This window comes from Panulirus ornatus, chromosome 32 (genome assembly GCF_036320965.1).
Source record: "Panulirus ornatus isolate Po-2019 chromosome 32, ASM3632096v1, whole genome shotgun sequence".
Taxonomy (NCBI): Eukaryota; Metazoa; Arthropoda; class Malacostraca; order Decapoda; family Palinuridae; genus Panulirus; species Panulirus ornatus.
The window spans coordinates 18,788,627-18,801,085 of NC_092255.1; the positions used below are offsets into that span (position 1 = coordinate 18,788,627).

Sequence of the window (12,459 nt, forward strand, 5' to 3'; positions counted from 1 at the left end):
TGCTGTTGTCCTCCACTGTGGCGGGGGGGAGTTGGGTTACCAGATGGGGAGCGAGATCTCCAGGGTCAATATAAGCCACACTCAGATACCGGTGTGGGTCATCAATAACGATTCCCATCATGATTTTATGACCCAGTGGTTCACATCTGACAAAACTGGTCGCTGTAGCTTATGATATTACCATGTATGGTGAGGGGGAAAAAGCTGTTTTGGCCCCTTGTCATTAGTCGTATGTCTTAGCCATTTTGCCTCAGTGTCTCGCCCACCATCGTCTCGCTATCCTCTATATATGTAGGGGTTTGGAGTTCCTGACCCTGACGCATTCACGGGCCGCTCAAGGTCGAGCGTATAGGTTCGAATCCTGGTTGCGGCCGTCGGTCCAAAGTCAACCCAGCTGTTCATCCACAACAAGGTGTAACATATGGGTGTAGAGAGTTAGTATGGATCGTATTTGGCCCGCCCTGAAAGCAAGATCTTAGGTGTATTGCTTCTGGCCTGCTTGCCCATATTACTTCATGATATGGTATTTCTCTGTGTGCCTTGATTTGGGTGGTGGATATAGCCACAGTGTGTATCAACGTGGTGTGTTTAAGGGTGTACTGTACCGGGTTATGGCACCGTGGGTGTACTGAATCAGAATACACAGTCCCAGTTATTGGTGTCCAGAATACCCACTGCGAATGGTGGAAGTCGGTTTAACTTTTCTCCTCATATTTCCTCTCTTCCTTTTTTTCTCTCTCTCATCCCGTCTTAGCTCGGTCAAGAATGGGACCCAGTTGTTGCCATTTGGGGAAAGTGGAAATTATGAGAAGAATTATGTACCTCGCTCCTGTGGTCAGCTTATCTGTGCGACATACTGACTTTTGCTTCTCAGAAGTTTGTTGAACGTATTCTTACGAATGGGAAAACTCATGAATAGAGAAGACGAAAGAAGGAAATTCCACATCTGTGCTATACGAGGAAATGAGGATGGATCACAACGGTCAATCGCAGAGTGGCTGGACTTCACATAAAAACTAGGGGAAGCATTAGTTAATCGCATGGTACAGGTTCACTTCTTTCTGGCCAGACTAATAGTAGTAAGAGAGAGAGAGAGAGAGAGAGAGAGAGAGAGAGAGCAGCAGCATGATCATGGGGTAAAGAAGAGATACATCTAAAGAGAGATGGTAGATGTGTTCATACACTGGAAGAGTCCTCATTCTTCTCTAGCTAAGGGGGAGGTGTAAGAGGTGTACTGGTCGTGTGTAGAGAGCAGTGAAGGATGGTGGGAGGTGTACTGGTAGTGTGTTGAGAGCAGTGAAGGATGGTGGGATGTGTACTGGTGGTGTGTAGTGCAGCAGTGAAGGATGGTCGGAGGTGTACTGGTAGTGTGTGTACAGCAGTGAAGGATGGCGGGAGGTGCACTGGCGCTATGCCAAGGAGAGAACAGCTGTGCAGGGGCATCTTAGCACTACTGATACAGAAACTACAAATAAGTATAAAATTATACTTATTTGTAGTTTCTGTATCAGTAGTGCTAAGAAAACGTAGCATATATCACCGCTTTTCTTAACAAGGTGATAATTTCCCCCTGAAAAAGATTTTTCCATCAATTTCATCATCATGTTTCAGAGAATATGTGTTATTGATTTGATTTTTTAGACCTTCAAGAACTCTTTTCTGGACGATGAAACACCAGAGGTTTGTTTGTTCTGTATCAAGATATCTAAACAAACGCAGGAAGCTTATGATTCTCTCTTGTATGGTCTGTGTGTTGACTGTACCAATTTGTTGGGATATTGTATATCAAGATCGGGACAGGTGAAAGAAAGACATGGCAAAACATGGATAGGAAATATCCACTGTTGTTTCTATAAATTTGGCTATTTCTACATTTCTTTATTCGAAGCTCAACTTTAAGAGGAAGAAGTCGTGGTCATATTACCACCTTCAGGCCCGAGGTTTTCATAGAAATCAGGGAAATATGACAAAATACTTTATTCGTGAAAGAAAATGAAGATTTCATCAGGTCTGGTCAACATGATCTCAGTGTAGGTACCTGGATGGTCATAAAGGTGTGTCAACACCTGCCTTGAAGTCCCTAACCCTCATGATATGCTTTAGACCTTCTTTTAAATCAATGAGAGTCTTTGGTGTTCCCTATATATCAGTCAGGGGAGCAGGTCCTTCATGACAGGTGCTCTACACACGTAGACCAGGTAGCAGTAGACAGCGGGGCTCTGGCTGGTGTAAGCCACTAGTCCATGTTGTAGTAGACAGCATGACTTGGTATGAGTTCGAAGCTGAACTCAGCGTCATTGGCGGTAGCAAGGTCGGCGGGGACGACGTAGCTGATGCCAGCAAGACCAATGGTGTCGAGAGGCCTGTGGCGTCGGTATGGAAGGCGGTGGTTTAAGGAAGAGCTGGACTCACTGGAGTAGAGAAGACGTAAGAAAAGCGGGGGAAAGAGTTGGCTTTGGAGGCGAGCATAACGCAGGACCTCTACTGGGTAGCAGGTGTGGCAGCGGCGGCAGCTGCAGCCTCGCTGTGAGCTGCCTGGTGGGCGGCCCTAGCGGCGGCGACCTCCGGAGTGTACTCGGGGACAGCTGGGGCGGGAGCTTCAGGCAGGTTGGTGCCGGCCACACGGTAGCCCAGGGCATCGGCTACGTAGTGCTGGGTCTGCACCTTACCGTCGGCGTCCAGGTAGTTGTATGAGCCACGCACATTGCCGAAGGCGTCACGCATCTCATTGCGGGCGCTGAAGCCAGCGTTGTAGCCGAAGGAATACTGACCGAACTCGTTCTGTGCACCATACTGGGAGTGAATAGGTGCCATAGAGGCGAAGGGAGCCATGTTGTAAGCCATGGGTGCGGGAGCCATAGCCTTCATGGTGGGTTGAGGCATGAGTGGCATACCACTCCTGTACCATGGGTGGAAACCGGGGTACGCGCCATACATTCCTGGAAACCATGGCAGCTGGGCACCGCTGCACACAGCAACGACCGCAAGAGAAAACACTGTCTGCAATGATAACAGTTGGCGTGTGTTATTGCACTGTCTATCATACAATGATTCATGTTATTCGTATAGATATCATCACTATAACTGATCTGGTGTGCGCTCTTTTAAACCTCTAAAAACTAAAGTATTAGAAAGATGGACTTACCAGAGCGTTCATGTTGACACAGGAGGAGGGAGGAGCTGTCTGCTGGTGGCTGCTGTGACCACGTCTTATATACCAGCTGAGGCAATCTAAATTACCTACCTGGATGGTGGAAAAAAAGGTGGTAAGAAATAAGGGTGTAGTCTACTTAATGATTTACCTATGCATGGCAGTACTGTTAATGTACATAACCTTTTGCTCCTATGAAGTGACGAACACTATTCCCTGATAAAATATAAAGAAAATATAGGATGTCTAGATATTACTTGAAATCTCTTCAGGCGTGATCAATTTTAAAATCATATATATATATATATATATATATATATATATATATATATATATATATATATATATATATATATATATATATAAGGCTTTTTATTTGCGGGGTAGATTGCTACTGAGAATGATTCTAGTTATTGTGATTCCAAGTATCATATTAATGGAAACATACACTATAACACTACAGAGAGAAGTCTGTAGTAATGTTTGTGTTGCTGATTGCCTCTGCAACTCACATGGGATCTGCTCTGGGGGAGCGAACACAAAGGTTCGTTCATTCCATTTGAAGACTCACAGACACAGGCAAGAGATGTGGTCGTGTTTTTTAACTGACCGCGTATGGGACGCAAGTAACCTTTCCACTGATCCTGTAGTGCAGGTATAGATGGGCAAATGCTTAAGGGATCCAAGACTCTAAACCGGCAGTTAAAGACACCATTGCATCTTAATGTGTCGAGTTTCCTACCTCTTTTTTTTACACGTTGATACATAAAGAATTCATTGGGTAAGAAATTGAAACCTAAAGTCCTTATATTTTCTTTTTTTTGTGATGGTCGTAAGGGAGAAAGATTAAAGTTTATACCTGTTAATGATCTTGAAAATATGTCCCTCTGGATTCATTGGTATCTGGTCGAGACTGAGACATCGTTTTGGTGTTATCTAGGCCATAGGACCTTCAGCTGAACTTCCTCCCGGTCCAGGTGGTCATTTCCTTGTTCCAGTGTTCGTTGCAGCCTCTGTACCTTTGGCAGAAATGACTGACTCAAGGTATGAGGAATGGAACGCCACTTTCTCGAGATTCGCTTGTATTAATTTCGGCTCGTAATTTACAGTCGAGTGTCGTGTTTGTAAATGATGTTAAGAAAAAGATATGGTTGTAAATCATGTTAAGACTGTAAATTGATAATGACTTATAAAGATATGGTTGTAAATTATGTTGAGACTGTTTGTAAATTGATAATGACTTAAAAAAGATATGGTTGTAAATTATGTCAAGACTGTTTGTAAATTGATAATGACTTAAAAAAGATATGGTTGTAAATTATGTCAAGACTGTTTGTAAATTAATAATGACTGCCACTGTAGGGTTTCATGATTGCTCTCATCCACAAAGGTGGTTCGTAAATTTGGTCATGCATATCATTTACCGAGGCTACAGAATGCCCTCGACTGATAGATAAATTTCTTATCAGGGTGTTCAGCAAAGTATCATATGTTCAGCCAGCACTAAACATTCCACGTCTACTATGGCAATTTTTCACATTGGATTTCCACATTCCTCTTGTATTAGTTAACTCTATGTGTGCACTAAAATTCATCTGTTTTACACAGAGTAAAAGTAGGTCTTGTTACATGGTGTTTTCAAGATTTCAAACGAAATTTTGATACAAAATTGAGATGTCCGTAGGTGATGGGTCAAAAGGGTTCATGTTACGTCTTCTGGGTGGATTTGGAAAGTGGCTTACATGAGGTTAAGTACTTTGCCACTGGCATGTAAATAGTCATGTTTAGATCAAAAGTTCAAATATATATATATATATATATATATATATATATTCTTTCGATTCATACTTAAAACATGGAAGCTTTCGTCATATATCATAATTGTGTTCATTCATTGCACGAATACGATCTCGATTTCAATATAAACAGATGTTTATACAACTGCCGCGTACTGGAACTAAGACTGTACCATTACCCAAGGTCTTCCCTCTCTAACTGTTGGAAGACAGTGTGAATCTGTTGGTCGCAAAGGCGTATCTGAGGGTGGGGATACTACGGTAGGTGGCGCCGCCGGTGCTAGAGGCGTAGTAGGAAGGGGGTACTGCTGGTGGTCGTCTGCCAAAAGCGCCAAGGAAGACATTGGTACGGGAGCACCTTAGTAAGCAACATTAGTATAGAAATAATTCGTAATTTTCCACTTAAAAGACTTGGAATATTGATAGAAAATGGAAATGTTAAGATATCTATTGTCAATCTGGATCTAATTCCTTTTTAACAGCCTCCAGTTCTTCTTGTTCTAATCACAGTCTCACGTCCATCTAGTCCATCTGACTACGTTCATTTGAAGGTATCTTTATTAACCGCCCTTCCTCCGCCAGCTACCCCTCCTCATCGTTAACATTGGCACTCTGATGCACTGGAATGATCGAGAATATTCGGGCGGATCAAGACAGATGTCCATGTATACAAGGTATTGATAATCTGGTTACCATAGATATGCCAGCTAGTAATGCTGTCTTTTTACGTCCTTGCTAAAGTCGCAGTTCTTAGATAAAGTCATCATCATATCATCTCTCATCCCGAGGTTCATGGAAACTAATGAAATACATCGATAATTCATTTATTCATCAAAGAAAATATATTATCAGGTCAGGTCAACATGATGTCTGTGTGTTATCTGCTTGGTCACAAAGGGCGTGTCAACACCTGCTTTGAAGTCTGATGCTCTCGTGACAACACAAAGTCTACCACCAGATTCTCTACAGTTCAATTCGGACATTTCTCTAAATCCACTAAAGTCTTCGTTGTTACGTTTGTGTTAACAGGAGAGCAACGCCTCTAGGGCAGGTGCTCTACACACCCAGACCAGGTAGCAGGAGACAGCAGGACTCTAACTGTCCTAGGTCACCACTTCACGCTGCAGAAAGAGTGTGACCTGCTTTGTGAACTGTGTGGAGGAGCTAAGCGTCACGGACCACACCAGGGGGCCACAGGAGCGTAGCTGAAGCCAAGGATACTATTGTAGGGCGTGGTTCGGGGGCTACAGTGTGGTGGATAAGGCAGAGGGGAGTCAGTGTAGGGAAGAGCGGAGCCTTCCATGTTAGGGTAGGTGAAGTTGAGCGGAGCAGTAAAGCTATAGGAAAATCGGTGAGGAAAGAGTCAGAAGCGAGCATATCGGAGGACCTCTACTGTGTCGCAGGGGTGGCAGCGGCGGTAGCTGCAGCCTCGCTGTGAGCTGCCTGGTGGGCGGCCCTAGCGGCGGCGACCTCAGGAGTGTATTCGGGGACAGCTGGGGCGGGAGCCTCAGGCAGGTTGGTGCCGGACACACGGTAGCCCAGGGCATCAGCCACGTAGTGCTGGGTCTGCACCTTACCGTCGGTGTCCAGGTAGTTGTATGAGCCACGCACATTGCCGAAGGCGTCACGCATCTCATTGCGGGCGCTGAGACCAGCGTTGTAGCCGAAGGAATACTGACCGAATTCGTTCTGAGCACCATACTGGGAGTAGATAGGTGCCATAGAGGCGAAGGGAGCCATGTTGTAAGCCATAGGTGTCGGGAGCCATAGACCTCATGGCGGGTTGAGGCATGAGTGGCATACCACTTCTGTACCATGGATGGAGACCGGGGTGGGCACCATAGAGTCCTGGATACCATGGCAGCTGAGCCACGCTGCACGCAGCAACGGCAGCAAGAGTAAACACTGTCTGCAATGGCAACAGTTGAATTATTATTTGCATGCCTTCTTTCATAAGATAAAATGCAGTATATTCCTATAAACCACATTACTGTGTGCCTAATTTGGCATGTATTCTTATAGACATATGAGGATCAAATTGTTGTATTATTAACAAGGAACTCACCAGAGCGTTCATGTTGACACAGGAGGGAGGAGCTGTCTGCTGGTGGCCGCTGTGACCACGTCTTATATACTAGCAGGAGCATCCAAGCCCCTCTTACCTGGAAAATGAAAAAAATATCAATATCAAGGGCGGGGTCTCCAGATTTATGTAAATATGAAAGAATCGTCCGTATGTAGAAGTTTTTGCGTAAAATTTCCGTTTTTTATTTCCTAGATGGTAGTGGCATCAGGTAACCTTTTTACCGGTCTTGTATCACTAGTTTAAAAGGTCAGCTGTTTGGTTGGTACCCAGTAACTGAACCCAGAGTTAACACGTCTTTTCAGTTTATTTATCTTAATATTCACAATTGGTTCTTTAACTTTCACGATAATGTAGAAAAACCGAATCGGTTGAAATAGAAAATTGGATTCGTGTTTACAATACTCAAACGGACGACCTTTTGTTGACATTAGTGATATTTCTCAGGAAAGGGAGCAGCTGGTACTTTTGACTCATCTTTCATCATCTCTCGTAATGCTGGTCAACATGAAAATTGTGAGAAATACCAGATGTTATTAGACTCACAGATATGAATGATCTTCACATTGGTCATGAGAGGCAACTCTTGGATAATAATATCATCAGTGATAACAATATGGACCTCCGGAGTGTGGAAAGGTTTTAGTTAAACATTCTAAAACGTAAATAGGACTATAAAGTCCCCTTCACTTCCTTCAATGTTGTACATAATAATCCTTTACACACTAAATCCATATCGTTTTCGTGCGTAGTAGACTCAAATTCACACAACGAAGACAAAATGGAGGAGAAGTAATTCAAAGAATTTCTTTCCTTTTGAGAATGCAGCACATAATTAACTCCTACAGAACAGTAACCAACAGTAACCACCATGTTATGAGCAGATTAATGGAAGTTTGTGTAAAATGCAAGGAAACTGTACGCCAGAAAAAATATGAAACCTATTGCAAATGATAGTATAACAAATGATTATCTAGATATGGTACAAAGAATACAATTATTACCCAGATAACTGATCCATTACTTACAGAAAACGGAGACTTGATTCAAAATGAGGAAGGCGTGGCAAATATGTTAACGGATTTATATTCACCAGTATTTGCCACGCAAGACACAATTCATACCATGGCTCCAGCTCCATTGCTAGGAGAGGAAACACATTCTGTTGCATATTGACGCCAGCACTAAATGGAAGGCTGTTTCAGTCAAGCGGCAGACCCAGATGAGTTGAGACACTGACTAGTCTCCAGAGAGTCACTTGCTGTGGGAAATATTCCTGAGGATTGGAAGTTAGTCAGAGAAATACTATGACTCAAAAAGGGTAATGTGTCTGCCTTCAAATTATCGCCCAGTTAGCTCCACGTCTGTGGTTGGTCAACTTGTGGAAACCATCATTCCAGACAAGAGTGTTGATCATTGGGATGATCAACACTAAATAAACGATTGTCAACATTATCTATGTTGACATATTTCATGTCTGACGAATGTGCTTGATTTTTTTGATGATATAATCAGCATATATGATGATAGTAAAGCAGTTGATATCATCTATTTAGATTGTCGAAAAGCATTCGATAAAGTGGCACTTCAGAGTTGTCACATGATATAAACCGGGTGTAGTTCAGAGGTTAGAAAACTGGTTGACTGGCCGAAAACAGAGAAGAATCATTAATAGTCAAACCTGTGAATGGTTAAATGTAACAACTAGAAGTTCCATGGTTCACTTTATCACATATATATTGATGATATTGAGATAATGGTCTTCGTTGTGTGATACAAAAATTCACAGTTGCTGATGAGCTGGAAAATTGAACCTAAATGAGAAAGTAAACGCTTCCAGCTTCCAACTGACGTACACAAACTGATGGGCTGGATTTTCAGATGGGAAATGAATTTCAGTGTCGATAAGTGCAAAAGTTCTCGTCTCTGGTTTTTAAATGACAGATTTTTTGTTCTTCATCCAAACTCCTGAAGTATCTGTCTTCTCTTCTTATTGCTCACTTTCGTTAATCCTTTTCATATTTCATTCAGGACCTGGACTCATTCTTCAATTTTGGTCCTTAAGTCTCCAGCATCAGAGAGATATATGTCTTCAGAGTACTTTCCAGGAGAGAATTTACCTTGGAAAATACTTTCGTGAAGAAAGAAGTGTAGTCAAGAGCGGATAAACCAGTTGCTGTGAGTGTGTGTTGATATTTATGCACAGTTCATAAGTATTCTTTCCTGGGAAGAGAAAGAAAAAGGAATCCAAACAAATGTTGAAACTGTTAGTGTATTTACTCTTGGTCAGTTATACTGAGCATACCATTTTGAATATGTGGATCATGAGAATCTAAACAAATGAAGAAAGACGTGTAAAATGTGGATAAATAACGGAAACTATTTTGTTTACTTCTTTGGCAAGAGAATAGTGCTTTCTCCTTGTTTATGTCCTTGCTTACCCTAACATTATGGCAGAGATGTCATTATAGTATTACCTCTCAACCCGAGGTCCATGAAAACTAAAGAAATACATCGCTAATCCTTTATTCATCAAAGACAATATATTATCATCTAAAGTCAACATGATCGTCGAGCGTTATCTGCTTGGTCATAAGACCGTGTCAACACCTGGTTTGAAGTCTGATGCTCTCATGATAAGTCAAAGTTTATCACCAAATTGTTTACAAACTAACTTGAACATTGCATTAAATCAAGTAAAGTCTTCGAGGTTCTGTTTGTATTAAGAGGAGAGCAAGTCCTTCATAACAGGTGCTCTACACATCCAGACCAGGTAGCAGGAGACAGCAGGAGTGTGGCTGATCTAGGCCACTAGTAGTTGACGCAGTAGTCAACGTAACATGGGAGTTATTCAGTACGGAGGAGATCAGCATCACCGAATGCAGCAGGGACGAATGGAGCGTTCCTGATGGCGTAGAAACTATTGTAGGGTGTGATTCTTGGTCTGCTGTGTGGATAAGGCAGGGTCCAGTCAGAGGACGGGAGAGCGGAGCCTTCCAGGCAAGGTGGACGATATTTGGGGGAGTAGAAGAGACATAGGAAAATCGAGGAGTCAGCGTTAGAGACGGGCATATCGGAGGACCTCTACTGAGTCGCAGGGGTGGCAGCGGCGGCAGCTGCAGCCTCGCTGTAAGCTGCCTGGTGGGCGGCCCTGGCGGACGCGACCTCTGGGGTGTACTGAGGGACAGCTGGGGCGGGAGCCTCAGGCAGGTTGGTACCGGACACACGGAAACCCAGGGCATCGGCCACGTACTGTTGGGTCTGCACCTTACCATTGGCGTCCACATAGTTGAATGACCCTTGCACATTGCCGAAGGCGTCACGCATCTCATTGCGGGCACTGAGACCAGCGTTGTAGCCGAAGGAATACTGACCAAATTCGTTCTGTGCACCATACTGTGAGTGAATAGGTGCCATAGAGGCGAAGGGAGCCATGTTGTAAGTCATAGGTACGGGAGCCATAGACCTCATGGTGGGTTGAGGCATGAGTGGCAGACCACTTCTGTACCATGAGTGGAGACCGGGGTGGGCACCATAGAGTCCTGGATACCATGGCAGCTGAGCCCCGCTGCACGCAGCAACGACCGTAAGGAAAATCACTGTCTGTAATGATAACAGTTGAAGGTTACTTTGATAACTTCCCTCATAAGATAATGCAGCATATTAATATAAACCTAATTTCTATGAGCTTGCTAAGATCTATGTTCTTATAGCATTATGATAATCAAGTTGCTGTAGCAGTAAGAAGGAACTTACCAGAGCGTTCATGTTGACACAGTAGGGAGGAGCTGTCTGCTGGTGGCCGCTGTGACCACGTCTTATATACCAGCGGGAGCATCCAAGCCCCTCTTACCTGGAAAATGAAAAAAATATCAATATCAAGGGCGGGGTCTCCAGATTTATGTAAATATGAAAGAATCGTCCGTATGTAGAAGTTTTTGCGTAAAATTTCCGTTTTTTATTTCCTAGATGGTAGTGGCATCAGGTAACCTTTTTACCGCTCTTGTATTACTAGTTTAAAAGGTCAGCTGTTTGGTTGGTACCCAGTAACTGAACCCAGAGTTAACACGTCTTTTCAGTTTATTTATCTTAATATTCACAATTGGTTCTTTAACTTTCACGATAATGTAGAAAAACCGAATCGGTCGAAATAGAAAATTGGATTCGTGTTTACAATACTCAAACGCACGACCTTTGGTTGACATTAGTGATATTTCTCAGGAAAGGGAGCAGCTGCTACTTTTGACTCATCTTTCATCATCTCTCGTAATGCTGGTCAACATGAAAATTGTGAGAAATACCAGATGTTATTAGACTTACAGATATGAATGATCTTCACATTGGTCATGAGAGGCAACTCTGGGATAATAATATCATCAGTGATAACAATATGGACCTCCGGAGTGTGGAAAGGTTTTAGTTAAACATTCTAAAACGTAAATAGGACTATAAAGTCCCCTTCACTTCCTCCAATATCGTACATAATAAACCTTTACACACTAAATCCATATTGTTTTCGTGCGTAGTAGACTCAAATTCACACAACGAAGACAAAATGGAGGAGAAGTAATTCAAAGAATTTCTTTGCTTTTGAGAATGCAGCACATAATTAACTCTTACAGAACAGTAACCAACAGTAACCACCATGTTATGAGCAGATTAATGGAAGTTTGTGTAAAATGTAAGGAAACTGTACGCCAGAGAAAATTATGAAACATCTATTGCAAATGATTATCTAGATATGGTACAAAGAATACAATTATTACCCAGATAACTGATCCATTACTTACAGAAAACGGAGACTTGATTCAAAATGAGAAAGGCGTAGCAAAGTTCTTAACGGATTTATATTCACCAGTATTTGCCACACAAGACACAATTCATACCATGGCTCCAGCTCCATTGCTAGGAGAGGAAACACATTCTGTTGCATATTGACGCCAGCACTAAATGGAAGGCTGTTTCAGTCAAGCGGCAGACCCAGATGAGTTGAGACATTGACTAGTCACCAGAGAGTCACTTGCTGTGGGAAATATTTCTGAGGATTGGAAGTTAGTCAGAGAAATACTATGACTCAAAAATGGTAATGTGTCTGCCTTCAAATTATCGCCCAGTTAGCTCCACGTCTATGGTTGGTCAACTTGTGGAAACCATCATTCCAGACAAGAGTGTTGATCATTGTGATGATCACTACTAAATAAACGATTGTCAACATTATCTATGTTGACATATGTCATGTCTGACGAATGTGCTTGATTTCCTTAATGATTTGATCAGCATATATGACGATAGTAAAGTAGTTGATATCATCTATTTAGATTGTCGAAAAGCATTCGATAAAGTGGCACTTCAGAGTTGTCACATGATATAAACCGGGTGTAGTTCAGAGGTTAGAAAACTGGTTGACTGGCCGAAAACAGAGAATAATG

At 42.7% G+C, this 12,459-nt stretch overlaps 5 protein-coding genes across 5 annotated transcripts in view; 1 reads left to right on the forward strand and 4 right to left on the reverse strand.

Annotated features, from left to right (window-relative positions):
- LOC139759112 (ras GTPase-activating-like protein IQGAP1) overlaps positions 1–12,459 on the forward strand; it is a 424,460-nt gene that overhangs the window by 165,107 nt on the left and 246,894 nt on the right. The window lies entirely within an intron of this gene.
- Positions 1–12,459, reverse strand: part of LOC139759091 (uncharacterized) — a 112,507-nt gene that overhangs the window by 79,034 nt on the left and 21,014 nt on the right. The window lies entirely within an intron of this gene.
- Positions 1,962–3,182, reverse strand: LOC139759100 (cuticle protein 6-like). Its single transcript, XM_071681056.1, has 2 exons — positions 3,146–3,182; positions 1,962–3,000 (listed from the first exon to the last, which is right to left on the reverse strand). The coding sequence occupies exons 1-2, from the start codon at positions 3,155–3,157 to the stop codon at positions 2,482–2,484; spliced, it is 531 nt and encodes a 176-aa protein (XP_071537157.1). The 5' UTR covers positions 3,158–3,182; the 3' UTR covers positions 1,962–2,481.
- Positions 5,756–7,056, reverse strand: LOC139759106 (cuticle protein 6-like). The gene is made up of 2 exons (XM_071681063.1): positions 7,013–7,056; positions 5,756–6,856 (listed from the first exon to the last, which is right to left on the reverse strand). The coding sequence occupies exon 2, from the start codon at positions 6,697–6,699 to the stop codon at positions 6,337–6,339; it is 363 nt and encodes a 120-aa protein (XP_071537164.1). The 5' UTR covers positions 6,700–6,856; positions 7,013–7,056; the 3' UTR covers positions 5,756–6,336.
- Positions 9,549–10,628, reverse strand: LOC139759105 (cuticle protein 6-like). The gene has a single exon (XM_071681062.1). The coding sequence runs from the start codon at positions 10,514–10,516 to the stop codon at positions 10,115–10,117; it is 402 nt and encodes a 133-aa protein (XP_071537163.1). The 5' UTR covers positions 10,517–10,628; the 3' UTR covers positions 9,549–10,114.